The following is a 19,348-nucleotide window of genomic DNA, read 5'->3' as shown; positions in this document are numbered from 1 at the left end:
TTTTTACTCATCTCAGTATAGCAACATAGTTTGGTAAAAGCTAAACTAGTAGATGTGCTCATGTAAAAATAACATGTTTACTAATATAAATGCCTGTAAACAACAGCGTGTGCCGTTCAATCGATTAGAACAAAGCACTTAAGAATAAAGAACTTACCATCCACAATCCTCAGCTGGATCCGTTGCTCCTCGAATTGAAACTAAACCAGCACTTCTGAGTTAAATTTTCCAGCATTATTATTATTATAGTATTATTCCTCACAAATTTTATTTTTATTTTCCCAGTTCCTGTGAGACGAGTGTCTTTACTGGTTGTGTGTCTGTCTGACGACAGACTGTTATTCTTAAAACAGACTGAACTGAGCTCTGAAGGCTGTATCTGTCATCTCTTCATTAGTAGACACATTGCAGCCTTTATTTAATTGAAATAATGTTTAGATCGTGTGCTTCATTATTAAATCTGTGCACAGCAACATTGCACATCTGACTACACTTTTTCCTCCACACTCAAGCTTGTTGGCCAAATAAAATGTAACTCTAAAATGTTAGTTTTACTGCAGCACAGCATTCCCTTTTCACTCATTGTCGATCACTCATTACCTGAATGCATTGTAGCAGACATTTTATAATCCAAATAACATTTGTGCGCACAGATCCACGTTATTTTATTTTTCTTGGTCTGCAGAAGTGAATCATTGAAGGACAATGGCATCTGTTAAAGAGCAGCTTGTGAACTCACTGAAGGAACTAGTCAAAGATGATCTGAAGGCGTTTCAGTGGTACCTGAAGAATCATGAGTGTGTTTCAACTTCTGAAATGGAGAACACAGATGTCTTAGACACAGTGGACAAAATGGTGGCAAGTTTTGGACAAGAAGAAGCTGTGAACATCACAGTGTGCATCCTTAGGAAGATGAACCAAAACCTTCTGGCTGAACAGTTAGAGAACAAACACAATGAAGGTAACTAAAATCTTTACAAGTGTATGGTGTAAATGTAGAGAACAAAGTAATAAATTTGTTTCAGCTTAAACTCTTGCTTTTCCAGTGTGTTTGTGTAATTTATGTTACTGCATTTTCATTTTGTTTCAACTCTCTCTTTCACAGTTCAGACTGAGGGCAATATGAATGCTTCTGCCACTGTTGGAGTTGCTTCAAAAAAGATCTTGGGTAAATAATGACCTCTGTCTGTACGTGGAAATATTTATTTACCCCAGATTGGGGATTATTCATATTTTAGTCAAATGGTCTTTATTTTGGGTAGGTAAGAGAAAATATGCTTGCAACTATTACAGAGGTTCACACACACATAAATCGTTGGCTTGTCTATTAAATAGCAGAACTAAAGTCTATGTTTGTTTTGTAAGATGATTTGTGAATTATCAGAGAGATGATCCAAAATACAAATATTAGTTAAAAAAGCAGATCCAAGTTTGCTGTGCTTGTTTGTAGGGATGCAACATTTGGCTGAAAGTTATCTGATTAAATATGATTATTATTATTATTTATTTCCCAAATATACGTTTTAAGGGACACAAACTAATAGCAATGCAGAAATGGGCTTCATGTGAAGCAGCAAACCGAGCCGTTCTGAGACACTGAAAAAAAAAAGAATGAGAAACTGCTCACATGCAATTAAACAGTGGTGTTGGGTTTTCTCATACACCAGGACCATTATTGACAACTTATAACTTTTGATTCAGTTCTGTAAGGACCACCCATTTCTCCAACAATGGTAGCCAGTGGTGTGGGCCAAGGTGTTCTGCGTGTAGGTCTTTTACTTAAAGGTGCAGTAAGTAATTTTCTGAAAGACACTGTTGAAAGAGGATCGTAGCGAGCACCGCAACACACTTTATTCTTTATTCTTTATTTATTCTTTATTTTCAAGGATAGCCTCTTGAGATGAACCATCTCATTTTCGAGGGGGTCCTTACAGTACAAAGAAACCAACATCATAATAGAAAATCATAATTAAAGTAAATACAACACAGGCCTATAACAAACATTTAGATACATTGACATTCATACACATGCGCACTCTAACAATGCCCCCACAAACCTTAGTCCCTTCCCTTTTGGCCCATACCAAAATCAAAGACAATCGGTGAACCATCTGCGAAAATGCAAATACAAAATCAAGTTGTAAATATGCTGACACACATCCATATACCAGTACAGATGTACAATAAACATGTCATGTTGGGGGAGGAGATAGAGTGCACAAGAGGGAGATTTGAAGAAAAACTGTAGAAAGAGAGATGGCTGAGAGACATTACAAAATAGAAAATGTCAGAGGAATATCGCTGGAAAAAAGAATAATTATGATCAGGCAAGAGCTTTAGGACCCGTGTTAACCCCCTGGGTTTGGTGGTCGCACCGGCGCGATTGCCTGGCTTTTTTTCTTATCAGTGCAAACAAGACTCAAATAACTCAGTTGATTTTTGTCATACAGGCAAGTGTTATACATCATTCAAAAGTGTTAAATGTCTTCTTTTATTTGTGTGCACTCATAGTAAAAACAAAATGTTGTGTTTTTAAAGGGTTACTTCAGGATTTAGCATTAAGCTTTGCATTAGTAGAAAACCTGTAGTATTTTCGAATTACCGTGCTTTCCCCCCTCATATCCCCCTGAGAGGAGAGATTTATGTATTTTTTGTCTGGAAAAAATCCTCCGATGACGCAAAAATCGTCATTTTGCGTCATCGGAGGATTTTCTGGCCAGAGGCTAAAGACTACAGCCAGTAGAAGGCGTTGTTCCGCATGTTTTCAGCCCGCCCATAGAGGGTGGGATCTCACTCACAGAATGTACACAGTGTCAGCCGTCTTTCTTTGGAAGCTAAGCTAGCAAGCTCTTGTTCTGTGGAGAAAGCTGAATAGTAGGAGAAAGCTGAGTAAGTAGGGGTTACATCCTCCTTTTCCTGATCGGTTGATGTGCGTTTTACCCTTGCTAAGAAAATTCCCGCTCCTCCGTGAGAGATGCGAGACCCGGCGCTTCTCAGTAATGACGCCACCGGCCTCGCGCCGTTCTCCCGCGGCCGTCAGCCTCGTCCTGCTCGCCACAGTAAACATAATGAATGGCGACTGTAGAACGCAAAAGCCGAATCCCGGACATTTTGGGCGATCTCTAGAGATCCCTGGCAAACTCATCACGTAGGCTAAGTAAGCCTTGTTGTTTTCAACTGCACACTCTTACCGGTAGGCGTGGCCTCCTAAGGCAGCGAAGCAAGTGCATTCTGGGAGTTGTTGTCTTTCATCCACATAAGCCAAAAATACATTTTCTGGCTTTTCTCAGTCTAGAAAGCTCCAAATTCAAAAATTTCTTCACATTTCTTCTACTTAAATGACCTATTTTAAATACACATTCATCTTCCCAGAGGTGAAGTATCCCTTTAATAAAATAAAGAAAATAAACATGATGTGCGTTCTGCCGTCTTTCTCAATGTGAAGTTCATTCTGAAACGCGACAGAAAATCTGTAACTCAGCGAATGTTTGCCACACTGACATGTGACATATGTCTTTCCAAAGCTTGAGGTCTCTGTTTTTAAATGATGTAAATTATATATCAAAAACAAATATTCTCTGTGTAAGTAATCCGTATGAAAGCAACAAGATGTACAGTTTCTCAAGCCTCTGCTCATTAACTCTAATGTGACCACACCCTTGTGCGCAAGAGCAATTCACATGCAGATCGTCCACGTGAAGGAACGCAAACATGTAAACGCCATCATTACCTAAAAAACAAGGAATCAGAGACTTCAGTACTCCTCTGCTTTTCATCGAGTTTGGAAGACACGTTGTGTTTGTGCTGTGCTGTTTACCTTGGATTTACCTCAGAAGAATTAGAAGAAAGCAATTTGAAAATGAGAGAGATTTTTTTTAAGGTAAGAAGATAAGAAATTCCCACTCATAATAGTAAGCATGTTATTGTTGCATAAACTTCACATTGTAGCTACTAGTTAAACTGGTGCCAGACTAAAATGTGTGTGTGTGTGTGTGTGTGTGTGTGTGTGTGTGTGTGTGTGTGTGTGTGTGTGTGTGTGTGTGTGTGTGTGTGTGTGTGTGTGTGTGTGTGTATATAATGGACAGAAACATGTTGAAATATGAACTATAAACAGGTACCAACCTTTCAATGCTAAATTTATATGTACGACACAAGGATGTTTTTATGTTCGATAATAAAACAGCATGATATAAAAGTAGGCTAGTATGATGTTGACTCTAATATGGTGAATATTATAATGTTTAGACCTGTGTTTACTGTTAAATACTGTGTTTGTGGATATCTGCTCAAACGTAGTTATGTATAATGTGGTAACAATGATGTTTCATAGTTTCGCGTGGTTCGATCGCTTCAGTAAATGGTCTCTTTACACGCTGTGAGTCTGAGTCACTCGCGCTGTGCGTTTGAAAAACAAAACGCGCCAAAGATTAGGAGTTTTTACTCCAATCTCATTTCATAATTTCATAACGAATGAAAACATTCGAAGTAACTTATATGATAATCCATATATTTTTTCTCCAGTGTAGTGTACTGAAGTGTTCCTTTTTAACAATATATAGGCCGCCTGCTATAGGCTATTGTTATTATTATTTTATGCAGCCGTACAAGAATATGCCTACAAAGCACAACAAACCTGGTATTCATTATGTATATATTTTTTGTAAATTTTAAATCGCAATTTTAACCAGAAAAATCAAAAATTTATTCCCAAAATCGTACAGCCCTATAATTTCTCTTTATATCAGCATGTTCACAGTTGGTTTTTTTTTTATTTTTATTTTTATTTATTTTTTATACAAGGACCAGATGCCACTGATGAGTCCTGCTGACTTCAACATTCACACAAGTCTCTGTACATGAACATGGTGAAATGAAAAATCAAAAAACTTGGAAATGACATGTATGTACTATGTTTCAGGAATGGCACAAAGGTGTGTGACTGTTCAAGTCTGTGTCTTTAGATCAGTGTGTTCAATAATGTGCTTTTTTGTCCTTGTTTATCTTTGGATTATGTAGTGTTGTAAATAAATCCAAACAATCAAAAAGCCATTTTTTTTTTAAAATCTCTACTCAATCTTTTTTTCTGGTTCTCTCATAGTCCCACCTGATAGGGCCAGTATGGGAGGGTCTTTGTCTTTCTTAGGTGTGAAACACATCAATATTCATGATGATTCACGCCTCCTTGCATAAAGCTTTCTTACACAAAACATGTCTTACAAGTTTTAAATCAATATATTGTTTTATCTGAATGAGTACGCAGAATTATTTTCATATAGTTTTGAAGGAAATATTCTAGGCTACGTTATACAATTTTCAAAAGTCTTGTGAAGAAATAATCAGTATGGGTTTCATAACCTTATTTCAGTGACAATTTCTTTTTGTTTGTTTTTTCACAAACCCTGCCTAAACATCATTATCTCAAAACTACAAACTTTTACATACATGCTGCTGACATATTATTGTAGTAGAGTTTGTGCTGAATAGTGTAATCAGACTTAAGCCATGAAGATGTTTCAAGTAACAGAAATAAACACGAGCATGTCGGAACACCTCCAAGGCCCAGAAAACACCTCAGACCCCAGAGGGTTAATATTAGAAAAGCTTTCCAGCACTGGAGAGACCTAGGCGGGAAGGCCTGAATTCAGATGCTAACATTGGTTTTCGCTGTTTTGCAGAACCAAGATATGCTGTTTTTGTAAATGTTAGCTGTAGTAACAGCACAGTTTTAAGAGACATTGTTTGTCTGGAGCTGGTGTGCTGCTGGTGAGTTTAAAGTTCTGTTAAAAAGGTGGCTGCTGGCTCTTCTTCTTTCTCACTGGTTTGTGTGTCACAAGTTTACCAATCATAAGTTGCAAAAGTGGCCATAATTCAATTTCTTGACTACTTGAAAGTGCTGGAGTAGGAGTTAAAACACTCCTAAGGAGTTAAAGTTACTGCACAAAATGGCGAACAGGAACTATAGTTCCTTGTGCGAACAGGGCGAAAACAGAAATGTTCTTCAGTTCCTGAGCTAGGTTCATGTTCCTGTTGGGGGACAGTGCCTGTTATATCTCAAATAAATTTATTCTATGTGGTCATGGGCCAAAGCAAATGCATGACATTAAGCATTGTCTGTTTATTAAGCATTATCAGTGTAATATGAGCATGTAAACCATTTAGTGTTGCAGTACATTCACTAAATATGCAAGTATGATTAATTGTGGTAAATAGGATGCAGTAATACAGCAGTACTGAAATGCACATGTACCACACATACTTATTATAAGTGGGTTTGTATGTTAATTTATTTTAGAAAGATATCATAGGCCAGGTAACAATTAATGATATAGTTTAAAAATATGTTAAAAAAATGTTAATAAAATACCAAAATTATAAACAAACTTATTTCAATCCAAACAGTTCATAGTTCTAAACTCAGTATTTTTAGATTTTTGCTTTATTTTGTTTTTCTCTTTCTCAAAGGCTCAACTGCTGAGGACAGTAAAGCTGATCCTCATGATTACAGAAAGATCAGCCTCAGACTGAAGAACAAATTACAAGAGGACTACAAGCGGATATTGGTTGGTAATTCTCAGACAGGTCATCGGCAGTATCTGAATGATATTTACACTGATCTATATGTGGTGGAGAATGAAACTGGAGGAATAATGATTGACCATGAGGTGAGACGGATTGAACTAAATATCAGCCGATTTACTGCGAAGGACTCAGCGATCCAGTGCAATGACATATTCAAAGAACATATGGGTCAACAAAACAAAAAAGTGCTGATGATGGGAATCGCAGGGGTGGGAAAAACTGTCTCTGTCAATAAATTCATTCTTGACTGGGCTGAAGGAAATGAAAATCAGAATATAGTCTTTGTATTTCCTCTCCCATTCCGTAAATTGAATATGATTACAAAGAACTGCAGTCTCATGGATCTGCTTCAAGAATGCTTCTTTAGTGGTCCTGAAGAACTTCCCTCTTTTCCTGAAGGTGACTGTAAGGTCCTGTTCATTTTTGATGGGCTGGATGAATGTCATTTCCCTTTGAGATTTAATGAGAGTGATGCATTTACAGATGTGCATGTAAAAACAACAGTGAGTAAAATAGTTACAAACCTGATCAAGACACATCTGTTTCCCTCTGCTCTCATCTGGATCACATCCAGACCAGCAGCAGCTGGTCTGATACCCAGAGACTACATTGATCAGGTGACAGAGGTGCGAGGATTCAATGATGAGCAAAAAGAGCAATACTTCATCAAAAACAGTCCTGGGGTTGCTGGAAACATCATCTCTCACATCAAGAAATCCAGGAGCCTGTACATCATGTGCCACATCCCTGTCTTCTGCTGGATCTGTCTCACTGTTCTTCAGCCTCTACTGACTCAAGAGGGCAATGACAAAATACCAACAACTCTGACTGCGATGTACACAAACTTCTTGCTTTCTCAGAAGCAAAAGATGAAAAAATACTGTGATGATCCTGAAGTTAATCCTAAAGCCAAGTCTTTTGATCAGGTTATTCTGAAACTTGGGAAACTTGCCTTTAAACAGCTACAGAAAGGTAATCTGATTTTCTACAAAGAAGATATAGAGGAGTGTGGACTAGATGTCAGTGAAGGGTCAGTGTACTCTGGGTTATGCACTCAGATCTTTCAGAAAGAAAGGGCTTTTTCAATGAGAAGTGTTTACAGCTTCGTACATCTCAGTGTTCAGGAGTTCCTAGCTGCTCTCTACGTGTTTTTCAGATACAAATGTTTTGGAAGTAGATTTGTATTTCTTCAATCTTGGACAGAAAAACTGAAATGGGGTATCTTCAAAAAGTCATTATTTGACTTTCATAAGGCTGCGATCAACAAGACTTTGCAGAGTAAGAATGGACACTTGGACCTTTTCCTCCGGTTCCTGCTGGGTCTCTCACTGGAGTCCAATCAGAGTGAACTGAAGGAACTGCTGCCCAGACTGGAACTGAAATCCAAGAATGTCAAAGACGTTGCTGATTATATCAAAAAGAAAATAGAGAAGGAAAAAAAGGTAGAGAGAACTATCAACCTATTTTACTGTCTGAGTGAACTGAAAGATGACTTTGCGGAGGACATCCAGATTCATCTGAGCTCAGGAAATCTTTCAGCAAATCTTTCCTCTTCTCAATGGTCGGCTCTGGTGTTTCTGCTCCTGATATCAGAAGAGACTCAAGAGATGTTTGAGCTGCAGAAATACAGAAGATCTGATGAAGCATTGATGAGACTGCTACCAGTGATCAAAAACACTAGACGAGCACTGTAAGAGTCATATTTACATTTATTTACATACATGGTTAGTTATTTTATTTGGTCTCTAAATTAACAGGGTGACATGGGCCAAACTGTAGACCAAAGATGCCCAATACTCTTCCCAGAGATCTACCTTACTGCATAGTTCAGTTACAACAATTTCTACAAACATTAGTATAATAGGGAAATTTGAATATTTACTGACAGGTGTTTTGGAAGATATTATTTAGCTGGTTCAGAGGTGGTTGAACTTGAACTTACCATTTTTTTTACAGAATGCTAGATTATTGGTTCATAAAATATTTAATAAACTGCCCTTCTTGATCTTGTCACATAAAGAGTGATGTTTAATTAAGTGATAAGTATATTTTACTTTTAATACTTAAGTACATTAAAATCAAGAAAATCAATTTGCCTTTGCTCTTTAATTATAAAAATTGCAAAGTATAAATTATACATTTGTGTACATTTGAAATAGTAGGGTATTATATTAGGGCAGTACACTGAACACTGCACATATTCTTTTTCTCCCTAATCAAACACACCTGATTCAACTTTATAATGTGATAATGAGCTGAATCAGGTGTGTTTGATTAGGGAGACAAAGAAAACGTGCAGTGTTGGGAATACTCCAGGACAGGTTTGGGAACCACTGTATTAGGGTATCTGGTCAACACTGATAACAGTTTTTGTTTTCCAGTTTACAGTCCTGTAATCTCACTGCTCAGTGTTGTGAGAGTTTGTCATCAGCTCTTCAGTCCTCAAACTGTGTTCTGAGAGAGCTTGATCTGAGTAACAATGACCTGAAGGATTCAGGAGTGAAGCTACTATCTGATGGACTGAAGAGCCCAAACTGTCAGCTGCACGTACTAAGGTTTGATATTGATTGTAGTGTAAATTAATTTATTAGGAGATAAGAGATCATTGGCTCAGTGAAAAGTCAGTATAGAACTGTATTTTATCACAGAATAACCCCATTGATTAATTGCAATCACAAGTTTCTTTTTTCTGTGTGGATTTGAATTAAGTGTATATCAGGAGTCATACAAATTTAGGAAGAAAATGGAAATGCAAAACCCAAATGAGGAGATATTATTGTCTGTTTACTTCCAATTTGCAAATTATTCAGTATACACCACTTTGTTTTATTTTTCATATTAGATTACCATGTTGTAATCTTACTACTCGGTGCTGTGAGAGTTTGTCATCAGCTCTCCAATCCTCAAACTGTGTCCTGAGAGAACTGGATCTGAGTAACAATGACCTGCAGGATTCAGGAGTGAAGCTGCTGTCTGGTGGACTTAAAAGTTCAAACTGTCAGTTGCACATTCTGAGGTATTTAACTGGTCTGTATATTTTGGGAAAAACTGGTGTAGTTGGTGTGTGCTTAATACTGCTCTCTACTGCTCCCCTTTTTAGAAAATTACTCAAATGATTCTGTACATTTGCAGCAATGACTATATTAGATTTAGTGATTTCCTTCAATAAAAAGGCATCCAGTTTTTTATAATTTTATGCAGTGTAATATAATATTTAAGAATTTGGTTAATCGGTAGTCTTTGGGTTTTATTTCTTCCCATATACATATACATAACTTATTATAGCTATAACTGTTTATGTGAGATTGTAATTTGCTGGCACATTTGCTGATAATATACAGTGTTTGCTATAATCACCTTTCACCTCCATGTCCATGGCTTTTTAGCTGATTGTTCACCACTTTAGTGCAAATAATATCTGATTATAAATGTCCACAATTAATCCCTCCACATCCATGTTTGTAACACAATCTGTAACACAAGGCATAGGCATAAGCAGTTCACCATCTGGAAAGCACTTTTTAGATTACCTGACTGTGTGTGTGTGTGTGTGTGTGTGTGTGTGTGTGTGTGTGTGTGTGTGTGTGTGTGTGTGTGTGTGTGTGTGTGTGTGTGTGTGTGTGTGTGTCTGTCTGTCTGTTGTCTGTTTGTATGTCTGTCTGTCTGTCTGTCTGTGTATGTATGTGTGTGTTTCTATAGGTTGTCAGGCTGTATGGTGACAGAGGAAGGTTGTGGTTATGTGTCTTCAGCTCTGAGTTCAAACCCATCACACCTGAGAGAGCTGGATCTGAGCTACAATCACCCAGAGTCAGGAGTCAAGCTGCTCTCTGAAAAACTGAAGGATCCAAACTGCTCACTGCAGATACTCAAGTATGCCAAAGACTAATACTAATATATAGAGCATGTGTGTGCATGTACATTTCCAATTAATGCGTGTTTGTGTGTTTATAGTGTGGATCAGGGAGGAGAATTCAGGATGACAGCAGGACTACGAAAGTGTATGTCTTCATACACGCACACACACTGAGTGATTGCTGTGCTGTTATGTTATATATGTTTATCTTCTCTTGTGTTTAGATGCCTGTGATCTCACACTGGATCCAAACACAGCACACTCTCGTCTCATTCTGTCTGATGAGAACAGAAAAGTTACATATGTTTATGGTCATCAGCCGTATCCTGATCATCCAGAGAGATTTAAGAAATGCGAACAGGTTCTGTGTGGGGAGAGGTTGACTGGACGCTGTTACTGGGAGGCTGAATGGAGCGGATACAATGCCGATATATCAGTGTCATGTAAAGGAGTCAACTGGAAAGGAGGAAGTGTCTTTGGGTTTGGATCCAATGACAATTCCTGGAGTCTGATCTGCTCTGATTACAAATTCTCTGCCTGGCACATTAAAAAGCGAACTGCCTTACCAGCCCCTCAACCCTTTTCTAATAGAGTAGGTGTCTATCTGGATGTGTCAGCTGGCACTCTGTCCTTCTACAGCGTCTCTAACACACACACACTCACACACTTACACACATTCTACACCACATTCACTGAACCCCTCTATGCCGGATTTAGGGTTTATTTGAACTCTTCAGTGTCTCTTTGTCAGATTAAAACTTAGAGAAGCACACCCAACATACATATCCCTATATTAAACAACATCCCTAAATTAAACAGCCAAAACAATGCTAACATAGATACTTGGAGATGAACATGATTGACAGAATTATGAGGACATTATGAGGACAGAGTTATATGAGAACAGACAGAACTCATGATTAAATGCTTGTTCACTCCAAAAAAGGATAACTATAATGATAACTAGCTTGTACGACAATCAACGAACAATAATGTTGTTTATTTTAACCATACTCTGCAGTTATGTCATAATTGCAGCACACATTTTAAAATAGCAAGGATTTTGATTGGCTGTCAATGTATTTACCATTCATCAGCTGAAAAAAAGTAATCAAATCAAATCAAATCAAGTATATTTGTATAGCGCTTTTCACAATACAGATTGTATCAAAGCAGCTTCACAGTATTAAAATAAAATAATACAACAAAGTTTGTTTCTAGTGGAATTTATTGATTGATAGAATAAAATTAAATATCCCCAAAATATCCCCAACTGAGCAAGCCAAAGGCAACAGTGGCAAGGAACTGAAAAAACTCCATCAAGAGGCCTAATGGTGTCCTAAAACTCCATCAGGTGACCTAATGGAGAAAAAAAAAACCTTGGGAGAACCCAGGCTCAGTCGGGGGCCAGTTCTCCTCTGGCATTTATGAACTAGAGGCCAGATTGTAGTTTGAAACTGTGAGATTAACAATATTATATGAATGCCTGGCTGAAAAGATGCGTCTTTAATCTAGTTTTAAACTGGGAGAGTGAGTCCGAGCAATGAACAGTATCAGGAAGGCTATTCCAGAGTTTTGGAGCCAAATGTGAAAATGCTCTCCCTCCTTTGGTTGATCTGGATATCCTAGGTATGACCAAAAGCCTTGAATTTATTGATCTTAAAGAGCGCGATGGATTATAGGGTGATAGAAGATCCGCTAAATAGACTGGAGCTAAGCCGTTTAGGGCTTTATAAGTCAGTAGCAATACCTTATAATTAATACTGAACTTTATAGGTAGCCAATGTAGTGATGATAAAATCTGTGTTATATGATCATATTTTCTTGATCTAGTAAGAACTCTAGCGGCTGCATTTTGGACTAACTGTAGCTTGTTTATTGAGGATGCAGGACAACCGGCTAATAAAGCATTACAGTAATCTAGTCTCGAGGTCATGAATGCATGAACTAACTTTTCTGCATCAGAAACTGATAGCATATTACGTAGCTTAGCAATGTTTCTAAGGTGGAAAAAGGCTGTTTTTGTAACATACGAAATATGATTTTCAAAAGACAGGTTACAATCGAGTATAACACCCAGGTCTTTTACTGTAGAGGATAAAGTAACAGGACATCCTACGATGTCAAAGTTGTATTGTGAGAGGTTCTGTGGGCGGTTTTTTGAACCGATAAGTATTACCTCTGTCTTGTCTGGATTTAATAATAGAAATTTACGCGTCATCCAATCTTTTATATCTTTAACACACTCTGTCAATTTGGATAATTTAGCGTTTTCATCCGGCCGTGATGAAATATATATTTGAGTGTCATCAGCATAACAATGGAAACTAATTCCATCTTTCCTTATAATATTTCCAAGTGGCAGCATATATATTGAGAATAACAGAGGGCCCAACACAGATCCCTGCGGCACTCCATAGTTTACTGGAATTATGATCGATTTTTCTCCATTTAAATAGACAAAATGGTAGCGGTCTGATAAGTATGATCTAAACCAGCTTAATGCTTGTCCTTGAACACCAGTATAATTTTGTAGTCGATCTAAGAGTATTGTATGATCTATAGTATCGAACGCAGCACTTAGATCAAGTAAAACTAGTATTGAGATGCAGCCTTGGTCAGAAGCTAAGAGTAAATCATTTGTGATTTTAACGAGCGCAGTTTCAGTGCTATGATGCGGCCTGAATCCTGACTGAAACTTTTCATAGATATAATTTTCTTGCAAGAAAGAGCCCAGTTGAGTGGACACAACTTTTTCTAGTATTTTAGACATAAAAGGTAGATTTGAAATGGGTCTATAATTTGCTAGATTATGCGGGTCTAATTGTGGTTTCTTAATGAGAGGTTTTATCACTGCCAGTTTAAATGTTCTTGGAACATGACCTAAAGATAAAGACGAGTTAATAATATTGAGGAGAGGCTCTTCCACTACAGGTAACACTTCCTTCAGTAGTTTAGTTGGTATAGGATCTAATAAACATGTTGTTGTTTTAGATGAAGTGATAAGTTTATTTAACTCTTTTTGTTCTATAGTTGTAAAGCACTGTAATTGTTCTTGCGGGGGGAAAATTGAGGCTGAATTATAAGGTGCGATTGAGGATTGAACGTTTACAATTGTGGTTCTGATGTTTTCTATTTTCTCAGTGAAGAATTTCATGAAATCATTACTACTAAACTGTAACGGGATATTTTGTTCGGGTGACGTCTGTTTATTTGTTAGTCTAGCCACGGTGTTAAATAAAAACCTAGGATTGTTTTGGTTGTTTTCTATTAGTTTGCGGAGATGCTCAGCCCTGGCCGCTTTTAGGGCCTTTTTATAACGTGACATACTGTCTTTCCACGCGATTCTAAAGACCTCTAAATTAGTTTGTTTCCATTTACGCTCTAAATTACGGGTTTCTCTCTTTAGAACATGCATAGTATTATTGTACCATGGTGCTTTAATTTTCTCTGTGACCTTTTTTAATCTAACGGGTGCAACAACATCCAATGTTCTAGAGAGAATGGTGCTCATAGTGCTAGTTAGTTCTTCTAGTTCATCTGTTTGTTTGGGTTCAGGCAGCAGCTGAGACAGATCAGACAAGCAACTCGAGAAATTATCTATGGTGGATGGAAGGATTGTTATGCCTGGTCGAAAACGCGGCGCCGCATGACATATTACAGCAGTACGTAATATGCAAGTTACCAAGTAATGGTCAGTGACATCATCACTTTGTGGAATGATATCTATATCGGTTGGATCGGTTCCATATGATATAATTAAATCGAGTGTGTGATTAAGACGATGAGTTGGTCCGGTGACGTTTTGTTTGACCCCAAAGGAATTTAATAAATCTATAAACGCAGCCCCTAATGCATCATTTGGATTATCTACGTGTATGTTAAAATCTCCAACAATTAATGCTTTATCTACATTGACCAATAGATCTGAGAGAAAATCTGCAAACTCTTTTAGGAAATCAGCGTAAGGCCCAGGCGGTCTATATACGGTAGCCAAGGCTAGAGATAATATGGATTTTTTTCTAACATCTAAGAGCGTAACATTTAGTACAAGTATTTCAAACGAAATAAACTTATAACCCGTTTTCTGAGTAACATTCAGAATATCTCTATAGACCGCTGCAACACCGCCGCCACGACCAATCAGACGGGGTTCGTGCTTATAGGAGTATCCTGATGGAGTAGACTCATTTAGACCGAAATAATCATTAGGTTTAAGCCAAGTTTCAGTAAGGCAAAGTGCATCGAAGCTATTATCCGTGACTATTTCATTTACAATAACTGCCTTAGGTGTGAGTGATCTAATGCTTAGAAGACCTAGCTTTAGAAATTGTTTTTGGTTACTAATAGCAACATTTTCTGGTTTAATAACAATTAGATTTTTTCTAGATCCTGCAGTAGATTTATTATTTGATCTCACTAAACGAGGAATAGACACAGTTTCTATGCAATGTTCTACACTATTTATATCAGTTAATTTGGTGCAGCAGAGACTATGATTTGAACTTTTGGTTACTAGTCAAAAGGTATTTAACATTTTGGGGATGTTATCTGACAGAAGATCCGATCCGAATATGCTTGGGTGTAAGCCATCAGATGATAATGATCCAATGATAATATTTTTGTTAACTTTGCTATTCTTGGAGTTGGAATGATTTTTAAAACGTTTAACATTCTTGGACTGAATGGGCATCCAAGTTTTTTTTTTATCAATTCCTAACATCCTTTTGTCCAATCTGTCAAGTTTTAAAAACTCTAAACACAATTAGCACAACATCCATGTTATTTTCACACAATATGCAGTCGGTTAACACGTTTCTAAAATGCTTATAAATATATAAAAAAAAATACTGAAATTGCTGATTAGCTTTTTTAAGTAGGAGATCACTGAAATATTGAGAAATAGCTGAACCCAATCTAAGGTGAAGGCATAGTCAGGTGTTGAAGGTCTTTCCATTATATGAGCATACGCAGTAAAAGGAATGTTTGTATTGGTTTTGTACAGTGTGGATGCAGAACAACACAGAGAAGCAGAGACAGAAAAAACAATGTCTGGGCAAATGAGAGGAATAGTTGAAGGAGAAGAGTAGTTGGACCAGGACAAGGGAAAAGAAGAGGTAGGGGAGAGGAGAGGAGGAAGAATGTTTGTTGGATTAGGCATCTCTGTTTTTTCCACCTTACACATGTGGAAGGAAAGTAACTAGGTAATTGTGACTTTCTATCTCACAATTCTGATTAGTTTTCCTCTCAATTCCTAAATTTATATCTCACAAAAAAAATCTGAATTGTGAGATGTAAACTCACAATTGTAAGAAAAAAGAATTGTGTGAGAAAATTTCACGATTACCTGGGTAGTGGGTGGGCAGCGGCTTAATGTGGGCACACGCCTTCCTCCCCTCAGAGCCTTTATGGATGACATCACTACTCTGACCACCACTGCTCCATGTACCAGGAAACTGCTCGGAAAACTGGAAGAGAACATCAGCTGGGCTCGCATGAAGATAAAGCCATCAAAGTCACGGAGCATCTCCATTGTCAAGGGAGTGCTCTCTGACTGCAGATTCTTCGTTGGAGAGGAACCCATCCCAACAGTTTCTGACCAGCCTATTAAGAGCCTTGGACGGTGGTATGATGCCAGCCTGAAGGATAAGGATCAGGTACAGCAGCTGTGGAAAGAAATCAGAAATGGGCTCCAGGCCATTAACCACACTCAGCTCCCTGGAAGATTGAAGGCCTGGTGTTTACAGTTTGGCCTTCTTCCCTGAGTGCTGTGGCCCCTTACCATTCTTGAAGTCCCAATCTCAACAGTGGAGAAGTTGGAAAGAGGAATCACAGGCTACATCAAGAAATGGCTTGGAGTGCCTCGATGCCTTACCACCTTAGGCCTCTACGGAGATTGTGCCCTCAAACTGCCCCTCACCAGTCTCACAGAGGAATTCAAGTGTGCTAAAGTAAGACTTCAGATGACACTGATTGAATCTCGTGATGCTATGGTGAGTAACAACACACCAACCTTGGTGGCAGGCCGCAAATGGAGACCAGCTAGTGCTGTGGAGGAGGCAGCAGCAGCTCTCAGACTTGCGGACATAGTGGGGCATGTCCAGCAGGGAAGGGGAGGCCTTGGGCTAACAACTAGGCTACCAACCTGGAATACAGCCACGGCACACGAACGGAGGAAATTGGTGGTGGAGGAAATACACCGGCAGGAAGAAGCAGCAAGGTGGGCCAAGGCAGTTTCCCTTGGTAAACAGGGACAGTGGACACGCTGGGAGAGTGTGGAGAGAAGGAGGATCAGCTGGAAGGAGTTGTGGAGCATGGAAGCAAAGCGAATCAGCTTCATCATCAGGGCTACATATGATGTTCTTCCAACACCTAGCAATCTCCATCAGTGGTTGGGAGAAGATCCAGGATGTGCCCTCTGCTCCAGGCCAGGTTCTCTCAAGCACATACTGACCGGATGTGGAGTCAGCCTCACCCAGGGACGTTATACGTGGCGTCATAACCAAGTCCTTAAGATCCTTGCAGCCACCCTGGAAAACAAACGGACTGCCTCCAACTCTTTACCACCACCATCAGCACCCAATCCACTGCAGATCAACTTTGTCCGCATGGGGGCAAAGGCAGCCCGGTGCAGGCCCACTTCTCTGAAGCATGGTCAACTTCGAGGGGCCTGTGATTGGAAGATGTTAGTGGATGTTGGACGGCGGCTAGTTTTTCCTTCAGAGATTGCAATCACCACACTTAGGCCTGACATAGTTCTCTGGTCCCCCTCTCTGAAGAAGGTCTTCATCATCGAACTCACTGTACCCTGGGAAGACTCAGTGGACGAGGCATACGAGCGAAAAAAACTACGCTATGCTGAGCTAGCTGCTGAAGCACAAGATCGCGGATGGAAAACTGAAGTCCGTCCAGTGGAGGTGGGGTGCAGGGGGTTTGTGGCAGTGTCTACCACCAGACTGCTTGGGGACCTGGGAATCAGAGGCCAGAGCCTGCGCCAGGCCATCAAAGCAATGTCGGAGGCAGCTGAGAGAAGCAGCCAGTGGCTGTGGATAAAGAGACAAGACTCTTGTTGGGCTCCAGCTTGATTGGGTGATTGGGGGGATACACTGCGGGGATTGATCACCCCCCTAGGGCCTTCCTCAACCGAGGATGTCTAGTTATAATGGCCGAAACATCCTATGAAGTTTGAGGTGTACTACTGACGATGTGTCCCTCGGACCACCCATCAAGGAAGGATGCCCACCTGAAAACTTCACTGTGACAACTACACTGCCAAGGTCAAGCATATTCTCCTGGTACGCGCTTGCACTTAAAAGGATGCATTACATCTCGTCCTGTGTTTCCTGAAAAAATTATACTTTTTTTATTCTGTGGCTGATAAAAGCTTCCATATTAAGCAAAAGTATGTTGGATTTGTTGTTGATCAGTGTCTGCAATTTCACATTTTCATTTCAGTAAAAGCTTCATGTAAAGCTTTCACTACAACGCTTCTAGTACCACTGTTCCTTATACACAGAATATGCGGTCTGCGTAGTGCACGATAGGGGGCACCATCCCACCCTCTAAGGGGGCTCCATCAACACCCCCAACACACCCCCAGAAAACAATTTCAGGAGATGGCAACTGACCAGTGGCTTCCCTGAGCAATTCTATTACTTTCTATTTTTTTCTACTGTACATTCTATAAAGTATGAACTCATTGACTCATGACTCATTCACTTTTAGATAGTTTGTTTGCCAAGAATGCATACATTCAACACCAACTTAAAGTAAAAAAAAAAAAAAACTAAATTATTAAAAACAATGTATTTCATATTGTCTGCTGGTAGAACTGAAACATGACAAGTAATGCAGTTTTTATAATGCCGTCAACTGTTAGTATTTTGACAGTCATTGCATTATGATTGATTATATGTTCATGTTGGATAGAACACTAGTGCTAGAGTTTTGACAGAATGATTCAGTTTTGAATCGGGTTTGCTGTGTCTTGATGGTGTTAGCATATAAAAGGTTTTTTTTAGCATTTTTAAATGTAGAGTTTGTATTTATTTAACAAAATATGGTTTTGAGTAGAAAATTAACTATTTGGCTAATTGTGTGATGTAGGTGTGTTGCTGTGTTAAGAGTTTAGAGAAAGTACTTTAAGTATTGGTAAACGCTTGTTAGCAATTGTAAAAAATAAATAAAAAGTAAGTAAATGTCCAAAATTGTATAAAATATTTAGCTGCACGACGGCCTCACAAAAACTTTCATCTTACCTTATGATACTCCAATGAGGTTATGAGATCAGGAGTAATGCAGATGGAGGTTTTGATCATGTAATCTATATTCAGCTTTTCAACTGTCTCCATACACATGCAAGAGTCAGATTACTCGTCATTTAGGCCAGTAAACTGGTGCCTATAGTTACTAGCTTATGTTTTCTTATTTGAATTATGTTATTTTCTCTAGCCCAAACTTGGACTTAACTTATGAGAAATAATTACAAAAACAGCATCAATCAAATTCGCTACAACTACATTTTCCAAGCAGTCATCAGAGGCTTAATAGTACAGCAGGTTTCCATCGATTTTGAACATCTAGAGTCTAGAGAGATCTAGTCTTTCTCAACTTTGCAAAACTATCCAAGCTTGGTCAGGTCACATAGTGATTTGAATTTCACCCAAAAACTAATTGATTAATTTACATTAGTGGTGATGAACTGTTTTTTAAAAAAACTGGATAAAAGGATTTAGTTTAGATCAGTCGGATTTAAGGTGTTTTGAATAGTTTGTCACTGCTGCAATAAACGTTTCATCTTTGATATTGACTTCTGTATTTTTCGTACACTGATGAGCCGCTCACTGAGGGATACCTGTCGTATGTTAAAGTGTTAAATTATCATCTGAGTGACACTGTTATGTCTTTGAGAAACTC

The 19,348-nt window shown here is 38.6% G+C and overlaps 1 protein-coding gene across 1 annotated transcript; it reads left to right on the top strand.

Moving 5' to 3' along the window:
• Positions 1 to 705: 705 nt before the first annotated feature.
• On the top strand, positions 706 to 11,195 carry LOC308688892 (NACHT, LRR and PYD domains-containing protein 3-like; the record flags this gene model as incomplete). The annotated part of the gene is made up of 8 exons (XM_081362330.1): positions 706 to 961; positions 1,106 to 1,168; positions 6,463 to 8,269; positions 8,961 to 9,134; positions 9,422 to 9,595; positions 10,279 to 10,449; positions 10,531 to 10,577; positions 10,657 to 11,195. 8 exons carry the CDS (start codon positions 706 to 708, stop codon positions 11,193 to 11,195), a joined length of 3,231 nt encoding a protein of 1,076 aa, XP_081218456.1.
• Between the last annotated feature and the right edge of the window lie 8,153 nt (positions 11,196 to 19,348).

The sequence above is a fragment of the Scardinius erythrophthalmus genome, assembly GCF_964197995.2.
Source record: "Scardinius erythrophthalmus genome assembly, chromosome: 3".
Taxonomy (NCBI): domain Eukaryota; kingdom Metazoa; phylum Chordata; class Actinopteri; order Cypriniformes; family Leuciscidae; genus Scardinius; species Scardinius erythrophthalmus.
The sequence above is the reverse complement of the archived record's forward strand: the minus strand, read 5'-3'. Positions and strand labels throughout refer to the sequence as shown.